The following is a 22,606-nucleotide window of genomic DNA, read 5'->3' on the forward strand; positions in this document are numbered from 1 at the left end:
AGAGAATGATTATGGATATTAAGGGAAATTTCATCTGGCTCAAACAATTACTTTTTTCAAGATCACCAAATATACACGATACTGTGGGTTACGCTGTTCTTGATTGTTTTGCATTCCTGAACATATTTGCAATTTAATGTCCACAATGTCCACAATTAATAATATTCCAAATATATCTGAAGCTGTCATATTTTAAAAACATCTGAAGAGGCAGTAGTATTCTATTCCACAAAAATCAACTTATGTGCTCAACATATGTATCAGCATTTAACCACCAGAATCCAATATTGAAAACACACTAAATAAGAAATATCTATCAGGCTGGACTAACCTATCCTTTTTAGATAGAGTTAGGAAATCATGTGTTGGAAGTGTCTTTGACCATTAATTCAGGCCAGTTTTCCTCCTCATGCTGGGCCCTCAGCTATTAATGTGAGATTGTTTCACATCCACCAGTAAAATAAGTCCAGATCTTAAATTTTGAAATGTAAGAAACAGGCATACATGTTAACAAAAGAGATGTTAAAACATCTTCGGAAAGTTGTTCTATAAGGTTAAAGATTTTTCTAACATTCTAGTAGTAACATTTTAATGTAATTTAGACTGATTTAGTCATGTCTGCCCATCATTCAGTACAGAGTCCTTCAGATGTTATTGTCCCTTTGAGCAGACTACTGCACCTAACATCCCAATCAGCCAGTTCTTCAAAAACTTTATGACAGCACTCTTGTTGAGAAAGAGGCTTTGGCACAATACAGGATCAGAAGGTCCCTCTGCCCACCCATCAGGCTGATAAGGCAGAGTTTAGCGGGCATGCTTTCTTCTCTACACCCCTATACAGGACTAATATATCAGCCCTGCTTCTAGAAAGTTGCCATATCTTCTAGGCCTCTTAATGACTCAGCCTGGACTCTTGATGTTACCCAAATTGAATCAAATATTCGCTTGGGATTTATTACTACTGCTTTCCCATATTTAGTCACTGAGAGTTATAAATTACCTACTGTATAATGTAACACCATGTATAGACTGTTGCCCTCCAGGACCAGAGGTTCTCTAATGTCTCAGGTCTAACACTTAAATGATCTTGTACTGTACATGCACTCTTTTCTCTCACTGTGTCAAACAACTGTAGTATTTCATGTATGTTTTTTAGCTTTCAAAGATTATTTAATGCAACCCTTAAGAGAAAAGCTACAAAAACCTTTTCCTGACTAATTTTAAAGGATTTTAGGGTTGCACGATATGTTGTCCATTCTTACTTGTAAGCTCACCCAATTATTTTTCAAGTTTATGTCCAGTAAAATAAGATGCAATTAAATGTCGCTCTTGATTCTTCATAAGCCATTAAAGAACTCCATATAAAAATAACAGAAACATTGACATCAACAAGCTTTTTGTATTTCCAGTGAAAAAGGCAAAGAAGCATCTGACTGTATCACGTGATTTAATTTTAAATAGCACCTTTTGAATGCAAACAACTCTTGCATTTTTGATACTTCTGTGCCTTGGGGGAGTTGTAAAGATCAAACTATTTTCTTAATTAAGCAGTGTGTAGTGAGGTGACTACACCATACATAGGGATATGAAGATACTATAAATAGCATTACCCACACTGCTGCATGGACAAATGAAATGCATTATAATTTTGGGAAAAACCCATGGACGTTAATGTGCTTTTAGGTTAATGTGAGCCCATTTGTAAAAACATGAATAGGGAATATCTTATATAACTGACAGTAAATGTTCCACCAAGCACACAATGCTGAATCCAGGGAGGTTTAATGTTTTCATTTAAGATTTCAGAATACATAATAAAAGGTCTTGTAAGTCTTCAGAAACAGGTCACATCCATTACACTAATGGATCCTGTGTGGTTTGTTTCAACTCCTCAAATAATGAAGCCCCATCACTGCACTGGACTAAAGCCTCTATGTCTTGTGAAATGGGTTTCATTTTTTACGTAAGAAACACCAATTACAACTAGCATGAGAAAGCTAACTTCCAATTTATACAAAGAATAAAGGGGAAGAGAGCAGCCAAAAATAAGCAAATACATTCCAAAGATAGGAGCACATTTTCCAATTATCATCATCATCAACAACATTATTGACATTAACTAAATTATCATTTTTAATACTGCCAGTAATTGCCTTTATTCCCTTCTGATTCTGATTGGTAACCTTTCTTACATTCTTGCACTTGGTCATGTCTAAGGCAACACAGAGTCAAACCAAAGATTTTTTTTACCCACTTCCAGCCTTAATCAGAGAACACACAATTGCCACAGCCGAGGAGAACACAGCTAGGGCAGCCCTTTGCCACAGAACACACTATTTATTATTAATAAAGACAATAAAGAAGAAATGAAAGGCTAAAGAAAAAATATATACAGTACTATACATGCACTGTTTTCTGAGAACTCTGACATACATTTCATGCAAATACAGTAACTGATGTCTATACTACTACTAACTTATTTGGCTTTTTATCCAAAGCAACTTCATGAGCACCCATTTACAGTATAAAGCCAGGTATTCTACAAGAGTAAATTAGGATAAAGTATCTTCATCAAGGATACAATAGAAGTGTCCCACCTAGGACTTAAACCCACAACCTTCAAGTTACAAGTCCAGTACCCCAATCACTGCCTCCCTAGGTAATGCAAACAATCTTCTTAAGAATATATACTGTATATTGTCCTAGTCAGCTACAGAAATATCAGAGTATTTTAATTATATTGAGTATACAAAATTAGAATCTATTTAGAATTCTTGTCCTGTTTTGCTAATTACAGAATTAAGTTTCTTGATTTTCTATGGTTATTTTTTTCTATATTTTTAAATATATGCTTATCCTCACCATATCAACATGAATGGTTTCTGTTGAAAAACGACAATAAACACATCCCAGTAAGTGTGAAAACCTTCTTTGCTGTTACACCAAGCACTTAACTAGGATCATTTTTGAAGTTTTGCTATTTTAAATTGATGTGTTTTTTTTTCATTTCAGATTTATTCTAATTCTACAGTTTTGTATCCTGAAATATGCATTAATCATCAGAAGAAAAATGCTAAAGAAGCAGTCATAACATCTTTCCCAATGTCATTTGCCAGTTCTTACAGACTGTCTAGTCAACACATTGTTCCTTTAACTTGACTGGACAATTATAGAATTTAAATTGTCAAAACTGAAGTAGGTAGAAACATTTTGCACATTTTGCAATTTTCACAAAAGCTTTGAGTTTAAACAACCTCTGAATTTCCCCCTAAGCACATATACATATTCTTGGCTTTAATGGCTTACAAACAATTAAATGTCTAGCCACAATCCATACATTTTTCCTTCTGTGATATAACCACCTTCATATTATTGCTTTTGAAAAACTGTAATCACCTTTTAAAAATAACACTCTAATGATGCATTCTAAGAACAAAACATCATCTCATTTCTTAAACTAGATATCAATCTGAAACTGCTAATGTCATGCTGATCTTTAATATATGTCTCTGACACATTTGCACAAGACCCTAAAACTTTTGCAATCTAATCCTTGGAAATGTATGAACTAAATGGAAAATCAATTTATAAAAACCACTTGCACACAAAAGACCCTGAAAAAGATAAGGGATTGCACAAATCAAAGAAACAGCCTTTCTACAGCTACTGGTGCCCAGGATATGATGTATTCACACATGAATGCCTGAAGTGGAATAAAACTCATTTCTCTATCAAAGGTTAAGTCCCATATAATCAAAAAATCTTACAGCTGTAGGAAAACCACCTGATAAATTAGTAAGGGCTATAAACAGCAGCATTACCACCTTGTAGCCTGATTTCATGGGTTCTCAGAAGATAAGCAAGGCTGGGCTTGGTCATCATTATTATATCATTAACGTGATGATTTATTGTTACTCACAGGAATGGGATAAAATAGCTATGCAGCTTATTATTAAACCTGGGAAGCTGCATCAGCATGCGTAAGCTGCAAAGGAACAAGTAATAGGTTTATTCCATGCTGAAAAGAGAAGAAAGAAAACAACATTTCGGCCATGGAGCCTTCTTCAGGTGTCAGGTGACCTGAAAATGAACCTATTAATTATTAAATCATGTACATTTGGATCATTTCAAAATGAAAAAAAACACACTGTAGTATCTAAATACTTTTTTGTATTTGTTATTAGCGATAATACTTGTAATCCAAACTTTATGTAAATAAACATATGCTATGAAATATAATGTACTGTATATGAAAAGTACTGTAAATAAAATGTACTTTTAAGGTAGTAAAGGTTTCACCACTACAAGATTAATTGGATTTCCACCTCTGAATTTAAGGGAGAATCCTGAAATAAATACTTTTGTATATAATGAATGAGGAGCCTAAAGGCAGATTGTTTTCCTTGCATGGTCACTTGCTCTTCGCATCACTCATCCTTCCATTTTCTGATAGGTTTATCCAATACAAGGTTGTGAAGGAGCCAGGGGCCTATCCCAGCAAGCAATAGGCACAAAGCAGGATACACCCAAAAGAACAGAACAGGACACCAGTCCATCACAGGGCACCAAAAGATAGACACACACTCACACCAGGGCCAGTTTTCCCAGAAGGTTAACATACTGTACTACCAGTACAGTATGTCTTTGGACTTTGAAGAAAACCGGAGCACCCGGAGGAAACTCACGTAAACACAGGGAGAAAATACAAACTCAACAGAGATAGTACAGTACCTCAGGAACTCAGCCAAGAACAACTGTGCCACACTTCCGGCCTCCGCATCACCTACTGTATTTCTGAGAATTACATCTGTCTCCCCTCATATCTGGCTTTGAATCTGCCTTAATTAATACTACATAAAGTATTTGTGTTCTTTTTAATAGTTTCTGATTGTGAAATGGCTAGTAGTCACACCTCTTGAGGAAGAATAAAGCTGATAGAATCGGTTAGAGTAAGAATGCATTATTGAAAGTAGAACTGGTGTTAACTGGAAAGTGATATCTATAAAAATAAAATATAATATCTTGACTTCTGCATAAGAATGACAAGGTATCCTGTAGCAACTAGTATCTGTAATTTTAGATTGTGATGAAAAACACACAAAACAGTATTTTATTAATGTCAGAAAGGCTTTGGTTTTTAAACAAGCAAGGTTTGTATAAGATCAGCTTTAAAGCAGCTGTACCCTGAGGGGTTTTGTGGAAATCCATTTTAGCTGTGACGTAAATGAATTATTATCAGTAATAAAGTTGTGCCTTTAGTATCATTACAGAGGCAGGAAACATTCAAAATCGTTCTGTCATGATAATGTCATTCTCATTCCGTAAAAAATCTTCACTTGGAGGAAGTAAGTTCACTGGAAATTTATCAGGAAAGAGAACCTCAACGTCAATGCAATTATAATGATTAAAGCGTTTCCACTCTCTTTTTCATACCTTACACAATTTAAACAGGTACTCAGATCAGCCTCCAAAACAGTTTTGTCTGTATACAAGTTAGATCTGGTTGTTCTCATAATCGCTTTATGAACACACATGCACTGTATATAACAGATAGATAATCTACTAGTGTGCATTTTAGTGCATTTCTTGCTATTGCTGTTACTTCTGAAAACATTTGACATAAAGTAAAATGAGCTTTACTGACTTTAACACGTCTCCATTTACCATATGACAATTTCCAATGACTTGCAAAAGCTTGGTAGTTTTCTCAAATGGCATTTCATTATGCATCAGCGAGCTCTGTCATTGGGTCTGACCTGGACCCCTTGGAGGTAGTGGCTGAGAGGAGAATGATGTCCAAACTGGAGGCCATCATGGACAACTTCTCCCATCCCCTCTATGACAGGCTTGCAGGAATGAAGAGCACGTTCAGCAATAGACTGATTCATCCACGGTGCGACAGGGAGCGCTACAGGAGGTCATTCTTGCCGTCTGCCATAAGACTGTACAACGCATCCACCTTGCGTCTTGGCAGAGGCAACAGCGACAGTGACCTGTTTCTGGACTAAACGCATATACACATATACTGCTACATCTGTTCTCTTTCTTTTTCTTTTTCCCGTTTACAACCACTTTTGTGCAATATATGCCAGGGACCTGTGCAATACATTTATATTTATATTTATATCTATGGTTACATCTATATTTATATTCATACGTGTGATACGATTTTCTGTGTACTGTTCTGTTCTAGTTTCCTCTTGTGTGTCCGGACTGTGAGTAACTCTTGTATTGTATTGTATGTATTGTACTATTAGTATATAATTCGTTACACTGTGGCTGTGTTGTGTGTGTTAAGCTGCTGTTGCACTGCAATTTCCCTCACGGGATCAATAAAGTATCTATCTATCTATCTATCACATGTATTTTGTGTCTCGAAAATGGTTGTGGTTGTCAATAGCACATTAAGGGAAGAACAGGTAACATTATAATAACAACATACTGTATAACAGAAATAAAGTTCAATTTACCAGGAAAAGGGATGTCAAATCAATCTATTTCTTTATGCATATTCTTTCTCCATTGGGCTAAGCCTGACGAACAACATGATATATAAAATAACAAAAATGTTGCTCATCTATAAACCCATCAGAAGGTGCATTGGAAAATGTTCAATTATTTAAAGCAGTATCTAACACCAGAATTATTTAGCAATCATTCATATGGGAAGTAAATATTGTAGAATCAAATACCTGAAGCCAACTCATAATTAAGAGATGTTAAATCTCTTTCAATAAACATTATATATCATCTGAATGTAATTTCTATGGCCTGAGGCACATTTTACCATCATACTCTGTAACAGCAAACAGCAGCAAGTGTCTCCAGGATGCGATTGTCTTATGTTGGTGAACAATTTCCAAATTATGTTTTGTTAGTAATGTCAAAGGTGAAACACAAAGAACCTGAGTCCACTTTACACACTTGGAAGGCCTGTACACAATGGGTTTCAAAGTGTCCTTGCTGAATACATAATAGGATTAAGTACAATCCTTTGCTGGTTTTGACACCTCAGTTAACCAGTTAAAAAATCGAAAGCATTGTGAGCCGCGTTTCACTGAAGGGAGAGATTACTAGCAACTTCTTGTGTTGTGTAGTGTTGTGTGTAGCTTCACAATCAAGCAGCTGCTTCAAGCTCTTCACTGACAACACTTCCTACTCCTGGCTGTTCTATAAATACTTCACATTAGTGTTTTGGGAGGGACACCTACAGTAAATGGAACTGTTTTACTGGGAGTATTTGCATAAACATCAGAAATGACAAGTTGAGAGAACAAAAATGTTTACTCAGACATATCCTTAATATAACATCAAACAGCCTCCTCCGTTTTGTCTTCTAACATATTAAACATACATCTGTGTATTGTGCTGCTCCTACTTTATTCAGCATTAGATCCCTGTGACGGACCTAAATGGAACAGATGCTAAGACTAAATGCCCAGTTTTCAGAGACATTTGTATGCAGATGGTAAAGTACCCATTCCACATTGGCAAAAGGGGAAATAATTTCATTAAACTATTTATACATTATATAGACGACATTATGGAAATCACAAGTATTTAAATACTCTTGCCTGTACTTTCCTTCATTTTCCTGCATGTTTCCTTAATTTACTATTTTTAATGCTAGTACAGAGATAAAGTAGTCTGTGCTTGACATAAACTGATTTCTGATTTACTGATTTCTTATCATTTTCAGGCTTATTAAACCATACCATTACTGGAGGAAAACAAGCACATTTTTTAACAAAAACATTTAGCCTTAAGTATTTCTCTACCCAAACAAAACTCTTTTTGAATGGTGTGCTGGTTAGGTCTTTTATGTCAGACATTAATAAAATGCAATATACTGTATGAGAAAATTGGATGTGAAATAGGGAGGACATAAGAGGAGTAAAAATAGATGCTGCTGTAAAATATATGGGTAGTACACAATCTTTGTGACTAGAGGGAAATTAATTTGCAGCTGTTGAGTAATTGTTATCCATCACCATTACCACTTGTGGTTCGTCAAGTAGAAAATATCAGATTTACGGGGACAGAAGATGCTGACCCCAGAGGTGGCTCACCAAAAACAAATTAAAAACATTTCATGAATGTAGAGTTACAGTATGGTCAGAGAGATTTATTGCTTAATAATGTCGGCTCAGAAGGAGTTAATATTTTCTTCCTGCTTTTCATACAGTTAAAACTGTAATAAAAAAAGCATTTAAAAGCACACAATATTGAATCACTGAAGCACAATACCTTTCTTAACTTTACTATTACGGTATATTCGTAGAACGGTACAACAGTTTAAATTTAATTCAGTCTATATTACATCTCCCTGATTGTTGTAATTAACATACTATATACAGTACAGTAATTGATTGTCATGTACATTTTTAAAACAGAAATATCTGCCTATATCCAATTAGCAAACACATCTTAACAAAATGAGATCTCAGCAACATGCAACATCCTCAGTGGTAAAGAATGCTTGTCATCACATTTTCACATTTATTGATGAAAAAATAATATGATTAAGAATCCACATACAGCAGATAATTTTTATAACAATTGACTATTTTACTTAATCGCGGAAAGTGTAGATTGCACTTGATTACATTTTGTAATAGTTTGAAAATGTGTAGTCTTACAATGTTTTCTTACATTTTTAAAAACTGAATACAATCTAAATAGCTTTTTCTTACAGTACCCCAATATACACAGCAAATATGCTTAGAAACTTGCATCCCCCCTACCTACAATCTATTATGGAATTTGTGCAAGGTTGATAGAGCTCTGCTGATATTTACTGTACTAGCCTGTAAAATACAAAATATGACATGGATTTGTGATCTTATCTTACAGGACCAAATATATTTTCCAATGCATTTTCCAATTGCATTTAGCTGCCTTGACAGACCTAGAGGTACCTGTCTATGTACACTTGTAAGCCCTATTAAAGTGACCTACTGGTTATAGTCTACTGCTCACTTCACTTAATAAAATGATCAGATATGCACAGTATCTTCATCTCCTGCAAACTGGGGGTTTACCTCTTAAATCAGTACCTACCCTTACTTCTCTTGTAAACTTAACTTTGAATGCAGACGCACTTTCTTCTGTGATGATGAACACTGTTAAATTGTGGCCTATTAAGCTTGATTTGTAAGGTTGTTTTGACTGAAATAAAAAATAAAGGTTAACAAAGAAGAAGAGAAATTATACAGTATATTCTATTCTCTTGACATTTCTCCATTTCCAAAAATTAAAAACAAATAAACCCCAAGTGTTTACAGCACACATAAGCATTATACTACATCTTGCTTAGAATAAAAAAAAGCTTTTTATTCTTTATTGTTTTTTTCAACGATTTCAATTTGATGTTAATGAAACAGAACACTGGGTAAAAACTCTGAAAGAACTGCCTGCAGCCTTTTCAGTCCATCAACCACTTTTATACTGTATATCTATAAAAAGAAGCAAATGGATGGAAAGCAGCAAAATATTAAAATAAAGTTGCAATAATCCACATTACTATCACATAAAACTAATGAAGTTTAAGATTTTTGTGTAAATTGTCTACAGGTTTACATGCCAGTGAATGTAAAAAATTTTCAACCCCATTATTCTCCAGACAAATTCAGGGGATATCATTTCTCGATAATTTTTCTCCTGGGTTAACATGCAAGAGTGGATTTTAAGGGGAACACCCTGTCCTTCAATACTCAATATTTGGTAATCGTAATAAATTTTGCGTCTCATAGAGAGAAGGCTTTGCATTTTTCTAGAAAAATTATATAGAATATTTAGTCAAGCAGTTACTCTGAGATGTACAAGCCCACCAATTCAGACTGTATAGAAAAGCATTGATAAGACAGGTAGCCTAACCTTCTCTACAGCAAGCCTAGGGTAAAACATGTGTGTATGGGGGTGCTACTTTATGTAGGTTTTTTTAAAAGTACAAAAAAGCAAACACAAACTGTCCTGTAGTTCTTTAAAATGAAGTAGCTGTCCTGCCTAAAGGGAATACAAAGACAAAGAACTGTCAAAAATCTAAAACATGTACTTCCTTTGACTGTAAAGAAGACTGACAGAACCACTCTGCTTGGGGAAACACCATGATGATATGATCTCTCAAAGGTGTAAAATACAGTACATACTGTAGGAGACAACTTCAATGAGGAGAAAGCCCTTAGTGATCCCAGGGCAGAGCACATCCGTGGGCTGTCAAGCTGTGCTACGGAAGAAGAATGGTAGCAGACACAACAGACAGAAACACACAGAAAGATCTCAAAAGAACAGCACAGAAATGTTCAGCAGTTTAGTTTCAGACTCTTCTACAATGGAGAGGATATCAATATCCATCCAAAACACCTTTAAAACTATAGCTTTAAAGGCCTTCTAAAAGGAATATTTCAGGTTTTTAAATCTTCGGTGGAAAAAAAATCATTGCCTCAGAAAATTGCAATGCTGTCAAAATGCCAAGAGTAATGAAAAGCCATTTAGCTTTGAAAGAGCATCTGGTACAGATTAACGAATTCATGCCTGTTGACGTGTGAAATATGGCAACCAATTATATTCTTTTGAGAACCTATTTTGGAAAATGTGTTAACATATATCTATGCTTTTCCATCGATACACTTTTACATTTGTTCATAAGAAGTGTACAATAAGCTTGTGCTATTCACCCCATAGATACATTTTATAAGTATATTTGCTTTCCTTCACATCTGTTGTACTTCCATCATCAACAATTATCATATCATGAAATATTGTGAAACTGTAAAATTAGGCACATGCTTAATAAAATGATTGAAAAATTTCAATTTAATCGCTTTGTTTGCATATTGCATTTGCACACAATGTACAGAACACAATATTTGTTGTACACACAGTCATGTGTGTATGGAGACATAAAAGGTATACTAAGAATTGTGAAGATATCAGGCACTGAGTTTTTTCAAATAACACTTTTCTTAGTGATCATACTGTAACTGGAAAAAATGAATCCACATCCTTTCGTCTTGATAATTTCACATAATAATTAATTGCTAATAATTGCTTACACTTATATAGCGCTTTTATGGACACACCTCTCAAAGTGCTTTACAGGTAATGAGGACTCCCCTCCACCACTATCACCAGTGTGCAGCCCCACCTGGATGATGCAACGGCAGCCATAGTGCATCAGAACACTCATCAACCATGATTGGTAAGGGCCAATGGTAAATTTGGCCAGAACACCAGGGTTACACCCCTGCTCACAAAAATAGGAATGTGATAGAAACAGAAATAACCTGCTCTAAACACTGTATTAAAACAATGCAGAGGATTCTGTTTAATCCTGAATCAATTGCATCACATCTTCTTTGACAATAAGTGCATTGCTATGTTTTTTCTCAGCATGCAGGTGGCGTATGTTGGAGTTTCATTCTTAAAATTTATGAACCTGGCATTTTAATGAAAAATGACAATATTTGCTCACCAAGCCTGAGCCACTGGCCATTAAACACATTAATGTCAGTCTGGCCAGCTTTCAAATGAAACAAGGCCATGCGGATCTAATACCAAGGGGAGGTCATTACAAAGTTCCATTTCACAACTACTGTAGGGTTTCACTGCACACCCTGACAGTTCGGAATGAAAGAAAATGATGGCTTGTTAAAACACTTGTGGGTAGCCCAGCAATGCTCGGTCCAAATAGTAACACAAAGAAAGTGGAGGCGTTCATTAAAAAAGTAAAAAAAAAGGACAAAAAACACATACCCACAGACTGCAGAGTTGGAGAACAGCTAATGTAGTGCCCACCCATAATAAGGGTGACAAAACTTGTGATTTAAGTCTATCTTTAATTATTACATGTACGGTAATGGAAACAACTATTAGAACTAAACTAGAGGACTGTCAACATGGTTTTAGAAAAGATAGGTCTCGCTTAACTGACTTGTTAGAGGTCCTTGAACAAACAAAACAATAATGGACACACAAAGAGTAGTATTATTTAGATTTTTAGAAGGCTTTTGATAAGTTTACCTTCTATTGGAGATTCCTGAAAGAAGTGCTTGATTAGAGAAGGAAACGTGTGCGTAAATAGGAAACAGAGTAAAGATAAGAGGTAAATGATCAAACTGGGGGTAATTAGAGGAGTACCACAGGGATCTGTACTAGAACCACTTCTTTTAACAGTTTATTTCAATAATCTAGATTCTGGTATACTGTATTTAGTAAACTAGTCAAGGTTACAGATGGTAACCTGGTAAGGTTACAAAACTATTCTCGATTGTATTTCTGAATGTTATGTTACACCTACAGTAGTTCACTGCTTTAAATACATCGAATTAAGAAAGTTAGGTGTAGCACTTTAGCTCTTTTTTTCTGAACCAGGGAAAATCTGATCATGTTTCTCTATAACAATAATAAAAAACTTTATTTTACATATCACCTTTAAAAGTGGCATCTCAAAGCAATACAGTAGATGGAAAAACAGTTAAAGGTTAAACATTAGAGGCTTGCCACACCCGGACTGTTAAACCAGCGCATTAGCACGTCAAAGCCCATTGAGGACCCGGGCGCAATAGTTGTTTTGTCCCTTGATTTACTGATCTGCATTAATTATGGAAATCGAGTTCCTGCTCTTTGCAGCTGCTGGAGCAGCACTGTCAGACCCGGGCGCCGACAGTCAATCTGGACAAGACCAGAGTTATGGTTTTCCAGAAAAAAAGCCAGACCTCAGGGAAACAGGTACAAATTCACACTTAACAACACATTAACACCTAACAACGGGAGCAGGGACAAATTAGGCCAGTACCCACTATTGTTAAACATACAGAAAAGAATATTAAAGTATTGAATATTAGTATTGGCTTTAGTATTAGCCATACAGAACATTAAAGTGCCCCTTTTCCATTCAGCAGGTGCCTGAGCCACTGTGTCCTATCTTCTGACAGTCACCGTTGTGAATGTCTGTAGAGTGTATCTTATTTTTAGTACTATATTTTTGTATTATATTCCCTATTAATCAAACTCTAAGAGTATGTATCGGATTGTCCCCTCCTCCCGCCCCTCTCTGTGTACAGTAGAGCCTCCTGTCCAGCCAGCACATGTCCACAGACATTCACAACAGCGACATATCATAAAACGTTTGCACATATAGTTAAATTATTAGTTGTTTTTCAGGAAGTTAAAAAAAACACTTGAATTACTTATCCAGTTTCTCGAAATAAAGTTATTTTTCAAGCAATGCAACAAACGTCGGGCAATGTGTTTTTTTTAATCCAACATTGACAGCCACATCTTTAATCTTGTCAGTCAGCACTTTTTTCTCTATTTGAATTGTGGCTTACACATCGCACGACTTTAAAAGCTAGAAAGACAGGTTTCGATTCACATTAGCTGGCGAGCCTTGTTAACAAAAAAACTAATAATAATGTAACATGCCACTGTTTGTTCATGAACAAAGTTATACTGAGATTTCCTTAGATACGTGATTTAAAAAAAAAATAAAAAATTTGAATCCCCGGCGGAACACATTCCATAAGAATCAGCGCTTTTACAGTATATATCGCCTTTAAAGGTGGCTTCTCAAAACGCTTTACAGGATAAAAACAACAAGAACAGCAACAACAATATTGTATTTCATTGCACTTTGAAAACCAAGTAATAACTTAACTATATGTGCAAACGTTTCATATGTTGCTGTTGTGAATGTCTGTGGAGTGTATCTTATTTGCCTTGCGTCCTGGTTATCTCGCTCGCCCTCCCCCCTCTCTCCCTCAATTCAATTCAATTCAAGGTGTTTTATTAGCATGACCATTGGGTACAATCAGTGTTGGGTATTTACTTTGCTTTGAGATTCCACTTTTAAAGGTGATATATAAAATTTTGACTAAAATAAATTGATATCTTTGTCTTCTAAGTATCTTAAACTTTCAGCATAGCTTTCTCCCCGTTAAGATTTATTTTCCTTAACTAGTACACTTTAGATCTTTTTTTCTGAACCGGGGAAAATCTGATCATGTTTCTCTATAACAACAATAAAAAAACATTATTTTACATATCACCTTTATGTGATATCACCTTAAGGATGCGCAAAGAAATTTAAAATAGTCTTCTTTAGGTGTGAGGGTAGGAGTGGATCGCAGCAGGCATAATCGGCAAATTAGGAAAACAAAGAACTGGACAGGCGAGACGTTTATCCAGAGAGCGAGTGATCAGAAAAAGGAACAGCTGTTACACCCAGGTTTTACACTCTCTCTCTGTTGAATGAATGAAAGCATTTTATTAAAAACGCGTTTGCGTTTGTCTGGGTATTTACTTTGTAACCTGTGGTTTACATCTACTGTATTGTTTTGAGATGCCACTTTTAAAGGTGATATGTAAAATAAAGTTTTTTATTATTGTTATAGAGAAACATGATCATATTTTCCCTGGTTCAGAAAAAAGACGATTAAAATCTGTAATCTTTGCACTTGTATGTCGTCGGAAAATACAATCAGTTTCTGCTTTGTGTAAGGATGGTGTCAAAAAGTAATCTAAGTGGTGAGAAAGCTGTGCTCCTCAAAGCGCTACAGGATAAAAACAATAACAACAATAGTGGCTGGGCAAACGATTTTTTTAAATAGAAATACAAAATGAGATACAGTATAATGATGTGCATGAACAAAGTTATACTGCAATTTTCCTTAGATACGCGATTAAAAAAATAATAATTTTTTTGAATCCCCGGCGGAACACATTCCATAAGAATCAGCGCTTTTATACAGTATATCGCCTTTAAACACATATATTTAAACACGCATTTACGCGATTCAAATCAATATAAATGTTTATTTTGTAACGCATAGGTGAGTATTCATTGTTATTAAAAAGACTTAAATTCGATCATGTTGTGATATTTAGAAATATAAATTTGTTGGGTGCGAGTGAGGTTTTATTTAATCTCTGACCAAGGGAAACGCTTTATTTTTTCAAAGAAATGTTTGTTAAAAAATAAAGTCATAGTTCCATGGGATTCGATCACAGACCATGTGACATGGAAGTCAGGAACCTAACCCACAGCGCCACCGGCGCAGTCACATGCTGAGGGCTGAAAAAGCACTACAGAAACATTATCGACAGACAATGTACAGATTCGATAAAGCTATAAAATAATGTAATTAGGCACAGAACAAGTTTACAGCACAGTACAATAAAAAATGCTGACCATGACTTTAGAAGCATAAATTACCTTACACTCAATTTAAACACAAGCTGTCTTTAGCCCTCTAAGCTGGTTCATACAGAAATGTAGAGAACCAGGCTCAGAACACACAGCTTCATTAGCGAATACATATGCAGGACAAGTGGAGAAGACGTTTTACAGTGGATGGATTTTTAGAAACATCCCATCAGTGACATCACTGAAGTCAACTCCTAGGTAACTGTCATTTGGATAGTTTCACAAGAATCAGACAAAGGTTTAAGCATTGCTTGTTCTAGATAAAACTGCAAAAAAAAACAACAACCCATAATGTACTTCTTTGCGGCTCTGTTTGCCCAAATCATTTATTCACAACGTGAAATTAGAAAATAATATTACGTAACCAAAATCCGCAATATGGAAACAGAACCTGTGTAATTGTTGACAGATGATGTACTCGTAACATTTTTACAAGACGAACTACAACATTTAAAAAATGACTTGTATGTACTTGATATCTCTAATCAATCCACTGCACTGCATTAAAACAAAACTAAAACTAAAACGCCCTGGGCATACCGTTTCGCACTTCTTATCAGTTGCTCAAAAGTAATTTGACCGTATGAAATGCATAATATAAACCTAGAAACATATACGTGAGCAGTATTTACGTAGTATCAGTGTCAAGACATACCTCTCAAATACTGTAAATCAAGTAAAAAATATCTCAAGACCGATACTGGTCATAATGAAACCATGTTTCGTGTATGTTTTCTTTAAAGTACCGAGACCAGCCATATACTGTATGTTTATGTTCCAAAATTAATATCGTTTATGGCCTTCACACGCGTTGCAGTATGCTCCTATTCTTTTTATGCTCAGTTACTAAGATTTCCCTTCAGTGGTAAAATTCCATATGAATATTCAATACTACAACGGGCACAGTAAAGACGTTTACTGTAAATCTTTCTACGACAGACCAACGGACCACGAGTGCCCCTGTCGGTCAATCAATCACGTACCGCGGTACCCCGCGTTATCTTGCGTCACGATGCGCGACGCCGTATCCAGTTACCTCCGGTACGTGTCTGTACCGCGCACTTTGAATGGCTGCATCTGTAACTAACAAATACAGGATTTTGTATGTAGGCAGTTAAACAAACTATAAATACAAAATGTGAAACATTGACCTAGAAGAAACTCCATATGAATTTGTAAAAGCAGTAAAAAAGGCAAGCAACATATTACAAAAAATTAGTCCAGAGAAGAGCAGCTATGTGCTTAGTTGAATGCAATGACGAAAAAGCTTAACCTTTTTAGTCTCGAACAGAGACAACCGCAAAGGAAGCCGATACACATATTCGAAATCCTCAAAGGCTAAACCAGATTCATAAAAGCAGTGCACTTGTTCAAAATGAATAGCCAAACACGAGCCAGAGGCAGAAGCTCTGTGGATGTGCACTTAAAACAAGTAACAGAAGGATTCCTCTTTAACCAAAGGGCTGCAGGAATATAGAAGTTACCCCGCCATGAAGTTGAAGCCGATACTTCGAAACATCCAGCTGATCTCTGGAGGACTCCTTCAAGGAATGAGATCCTTGAATCAGTAAGTTTCTAACAACTAAGGGGCTAGAGGGGTTGAATGACATCCTCTCCTTTGTAACCATCCTTGTGATAATGCTGTCTTTCATGGCAAGACATGCTCAATAACATGATATGATGCAAGCACTGTAGGTGGATGTCAAGTACCAACAGTTTTGGAAGTGATGGATCCACTTAAAACCTGAAAGTTACTGCCTAATTACAAGAGAGAAAAACCAAAGGTGTCAGAACCACCACTTTCCCGTTTGCTCACACACACACTAAAAAATCGTAAAAGTGAAAATCAGCTCAAAACATTACATCAAGTATGGGAATTCTGCCTAGGCACTCCATTTAATTTGGTTTTGTTTCCTTCCAGCCTCTGATTGCACCCTCAGGAATACAGTACTGTCTCAACACTTTTCTTTCATTGTTCTATTGTAACTTCCAAACTGTGATTTTTACAAACAGCAGCTACGGTATCTCAACAAGTGCTGCCTACAACCCACGCGCTTTCCAGACCTGTCGATCAAGGCTCTCTTTTCAATGTGTGTAACTCTGCAGGCCTTCCCCTACCTATGGGTGCTTATGCAGTGTATTTTTTACTTATTATTTTTACGTATAGTAATTCATTAAATAACGATACCTCAAGACACTCAACATTTTTGTATACTAGTACTACTAGTGTCCTTCAGTACGTAATGACACTGATGTCACTTAATCTATTTTGGATTCTATAGTTAAACTAAAAAGTAGGATAATTCTGGAAAAACTCTATTTCTTTTGTTTACATTATTTAATTGTTTTTCTGTGGTCTAACAAAAAGGTTCATATATCAATAACAAATCTGACTACAGCAAAACATTAATATAATTTACAAATTTAGACTGTTGGAGGCATTTCGTAGTGGTTTTTAACTTGTTTCATCTGTTGTCCTAAACAGTTACTTTGATCAAAGTTCAAATATCTTATGTTTCCCCCCAAACAATAAGAACTATTTCCTCTTCTTTTGCTGTATAATTAATTACCTAAAGTGTTATTTTACTCACAGCTTAACAGAAATCAGTAGTGACTGCTGTCATTGGAGCAGAATGTCCAATCCTCATCCTGGAAGGCCAGTGTGTGGGTTTTCATTCCTATTCAGCTCTTAACTAAAAGAAACAGCTGGTTTCTGGCTTAACTGGGACACTACTGTATATCAGCTACCCCCAGCACTACAGATACTGCTGCTTTAAAAACCAACCTTGAAACCCTCCAGAATCAGGATTGGACACCCCTGTCTTAGGACATATCATTGTGGTTGTGACTCATTTATGTAGGGAACTTTAACTACTGTCACTTGGGGATCACACCACAACCACAATGGCCTACAATTCCCATAATGTTTCTTTAAATCAGACAGCAGGTTTCCTGCTCTCAAATACTGTGCACCTGTGAGCAGAAAATGATAAATTGCAGCAAAAGGCAGTCGATCAGAACCTTTGATTAGACTCACATCAGCACACAGCTCTTCCTCCAAATAGCAACAGGAGAGAGAAGATATGATGACACAGACAGACAGCTATACAGTGGTAAGAGGCGAATGTTTGCAGGGTTTATTCATTTTATTGAATTTTAAGTATTATGTTACAAAAGGTGGTGTCAATCTTTGGAACATGAACAGCATCAAACTCATGAGAAACGGGAGGCCTGCCTTTTGCCATAGCAAAAAGGAGACTGAAGGATATCTCTGCTATCTGGGAAGTGGTGCTTTGTGGCTCTGAAGCTAAAGTTGCAGGTGAGCACTTATGATCAGAGCTGGATAAGTTACACTGGTGTTATGGCCCTGATCACCAAGTCTGATGCTTATCAGTCACTGAGGTTCATGCAGAAATGGTGCTGCAGGAGGAGGAAGAGTTTAGAGATGGAGAATATAACAGGGCTCAGTCTGTACTGAGCCTATATATAGAAGGTGACTTCACACCCTTAGAACATGGACAGCCTGGCCTGTTGGTGTGTTGGCAATCTGATCGGCCTGGGGAGTGGGGTTGTGTGGTGCTGGATCCAGAGATGTCTGAAAGAAGGCATGCTTGAATCCAGGAAGGGACAAAGCCACACTTGTCCCACAGGGTGTTTTCTGAAGAAACAGAAATTGATCAGAGTGCAAGCCGTGCCCTTCAGCCCAGATACAGTATCTGAAGTGTGATATTAACTGACTGTGTCTGGAGTTCCCCATAGGGAGGAGCACAATGATCTCTACAACTGGGAGCTGCTAGGAATTTTCAGGTTTACAGCGAGCTCAGTTAGATCTGAATCACTCCTCTAATGGACATTAACCCACATGTTGTCACTGTGGGACTATCAGCGCTAAAATCTTGACAAGTACAGTATATGTCAGAAAAGTTAAATGAAAGCACACAGAATTCATTTTTGCTCTTTTTTTAAAGTGACATGCAAGTGAAATATGCTCAGTGTGCCTTCAGCTCACCTCAAAGTGCTGAAATTCTGTATAGTGTAAGGCCTAACACTAATACTGAGTTGGAAGATTGTGCTGAAAATCTCCAGGATTGTTACTTAAACCATAGTTCCTATTCCCACTAGATTCCTAAATTGAGACTGTTGTACAAATTCTGAAATTATTGAAAACCCTACATTTTAAGAGTTTTAAAAAAATAACAATGTTACATTATATTAATGCAGGCATACTTTTCTAAATAGGTGAATAAATTTATATACTGTAGGTATATAGGCAAATTTCTAACTCAGGAGGTAGAAATAATCTGAATATGCACACTAGCACTTATACTGAGCTCAAGAAGCCTAAAAGGAAACATCCCAATCATTTATTTTCATAATGCAGATACTAAGCCTCTCTCCTTAATGTCAAATGGCAGCAGCATTTTTTATTGTGAGCATGGGTGAGATATTCTTTGCATGACAAAAAAAAACAGTAAATAAGTAACACTACAACATAGTGTACTATACATACAGGCAACAGAGAGACTCACTTCCAGTTATTAACATGAAATGTCTGCTTCACTTTTAAAGGCTCCACCAAGTGATTTAGTAATAAATTGCTTTTTTTTAAAAAATATTCAAACTGAATAATGGATTCAACTTGGTCAAAACTCAGCTGTTGTCATAAAAAAACACTGAAAGTTGCTGTCTTTATTTGAAAAGTGTATGAAATCTGCGGTCACTTAACATATTCTTTCGGCTTTTCTAAGCTACCTGTTCTCTGCAGTAATATAATTCTAATATATGACTATACATCAGGAGTTATACATTTAAAGGAGTGATATATTTCCTTGTGAAAACATAACACTGCCCTATAGACTTATATTTCTTATATAATGTCTTATATTTTGAAAAGCTTTTAAGGAACTTAAGGACAATGACCCCGCTTCTTTCCACTCACATAATCTAGAATAGCTACCATATGAAACAAAACCTTAACATAATTTTTAGTTTGGAAAAACGATACCAAACAATATTTGATACAAAGGTGAAGATGTCAAAAGATGTCAGATGATCTCTAATTAATTCAAATAGTGTTTCATTCTAATTACTGTACTTGTGTGATTTATACTAAGACTAAAGTCTTCTTGACTTTAAAGTGAGGTAATTGTTGGAGAAGGAAAAGTCGGCCTGCCTTTGCCAAGACTGCAGACACACACCAGGCCAGTGGAACACCAGAAAGGGAGAGGGAATGTAAAATGAGTGTGGCTGTGAGTGAAGCACAACCGTAATTGTTCACCTTGACTACAGAGTCCACAGATTTCTTTTTTTTCTGTTTGAGGAATTTTAAAACAACAAAAGTTTTTTTTTCTCCAAATAAACACATCAAAAGCTTTATACTGTACTTTGATTTGTGAAAATACTCATCTGGTCCCCTAAATATTATATTGAACAAATTCTACCATAAACGCAACTGTTCCTAAAATGCCTTTCTGAACTCTAGCTGCACCGCTAATTGTGATTGGGACACATTTCCCTTGATCCCTCTAATTAAGAATGACTTCTGTTATAGAATTCCTTATGTGAAATACTGGTGTGTTCAGTACTAATGACCATAAAAGGATAGAGGAGCACAATACATTTAACCAAATCACTTGCTAAATAAAAAAAATAAATTGCAGATCTTATACAAGGATGTTTTTTTTGGGTATTTATCCTCACAAGAACATGAGGTCTTTGTATTTTGTTCTTAAACCTATCATTAACATTGTGACTCTTCTATGAAAGTTTATTATTCATGCCTTAGACTGCCTTTGCAGTTCTGACTTTAGCTTGAGACTAAAATGGTGATCTCCATTAATTATTTTAATACTCTTTAATATTTTAGACTTCAATTAAATCTGGCCTAAGCTGTCTTCTCCTAACATTGTTTTCCTCTACCATTTCTCTGTGCTTATTCATGTTTTGATGGAGACCTACAGTATAAAATGAAGGAGACTGCAATGTCAGCCTCAATCACTCCTTCAGGTTCAGTGGAACACAGGGCCAAAGGAAATACTTGAGGAACATTAAGGGAGTGATGAGTCTCTGAAACCTCTCAGAAGAAACAGATTTACAAAAGACAAACCACCTAGCAGCATAATCCCCCATGATGGATTTCCTTCATCTGCAACTTTCAGCTGTTATCATATTTTTCCCCTGGTTAAGATTCTTGTGGCGGTTCAAAGCAGGTACAGTAGCCTTAGTCATACATACTGCAGGCTTTCTTTTTCTAGGACTTATCTTGGTTTGTGTAATGCTTTAACCTGTTTTTACTACAGGTCTGATTCACAAGCATCCTCTTTTAAGATTTATTCAGCTTTTACCATGCGATTTAAAGGATTATTCTGACTCTGACATATTTTGTAAGCTAATATTTTTTTTCAGGCTGGGAGAGATATTATATCGACATGGAGGTTGTTGCAGACACTTGAATAATCTGTGCCTTAACTCCATGGCTCTAGATGCACAGTAAGAAAATTAAAGTATCCCATGAGACTCGGTTAGCATCTCTTTACTTGAAGGTAGTACTTACACTATATGCGCCAGGTCAAGCGGCTTTTCTGGGTGTTCAGGGAACACAGGATGCGGAGGTTCTCGGCTGGGGACACATCCGAGCGACTTGCTTATCGCATGGCTTAGCTTCTTTGCAGGAGATTTCTGGGGAACACAAAGACAAACAGGTGCCCATTTTATCCTGTGCAGTGTCACACGTTAAGTAGAGTACTTGCATTTAGACCAAACTTGGAATTCAAATGACAAAACAGCCTATACGGTACATGTTTTTTACTGGAGTCCTTGTATACCATGCCCATATGGAAGAATAGTATACACTGTTCTGCTTTTAATAAACAGAGATTTTAGGATTACTTTCAGACCTTTGCTTACATAAATAATGACAGACAATATCTGCCATTAAAAAGATATGATAGAAAACAAAAGCACAGCAATATATATATATATTTTCCCCCCAGGCTCAAAGACATAAAATTATACTTGTGCCTCCTTGCTTGAATTTTTGACTATGGTGATTCAGCCTTAAGGTCAGTCAGAGCAATCTTATTATATAATACTCAGTTGTCCTTGCAATAGAGTGAATAGACTTCCCTCCTGTTACTATAAAATTAATCATTGTTACAATACCAGGCACAAACTCAGCTGTCTTTTGGTGTCTACACTTGATAAGTTGAGATAAAAGTTATCAGAAGTTCTAAACGACTTACTTTCCCATATTTACTGGAGTAGTTTAAAATGACATACTATTAGCAAAATCATAGCTGAGTAGTAGTGAAATTGTCTATAGACTGATACAGTACATATATGAATGCACAAAATAAATTCAACATCCAGATCTATTGGGTTTAATAAAATATTTTAAACATA

General features: G+C 36.0%; 1 protein-coding gene across 21 annotated transcripts in view; it reads right to left on the reverse strand.

The window, feature by feature from the left end:
* The window catches only part of LOC148674791 (dystrobrevin beta), a 192,611-nt gene that overhangs the window by 89,597 nt on the left and 80,408 nt on the right, over positions 1–22,606 (reverse strand). For all 21 annotated transcript variants that reach the window (XM_088625444.1, XM_088625445.1, XM_088625428.1 and 18 more), the window contains one exon: positions 21,759–21,883. In XM_088625444.1, coding sequence (XP_088481570.1) covers positions 21,759–21,883 — 125 coding nt within the window. The remainder of the gene's footprint in view (positions 1–21,758; positions 21,884–22,606) is intronic.

This window comes from Lepisosteus platostomus, chromosome 3, assembly GCF_059453375.1.
Source record: "Lepisosteus platostomus isolate fLepPlt1 chromosome 3, fLepPlt1.hap1, whole genome shotgun sequence".
Taxonomy (NCBI): Eukaryota; Metazoa; Chordata; class Actinopteri; order Semionotiformes; family Lepisosteidae; genus Lepisosteus; species Lepisosteus platostomus.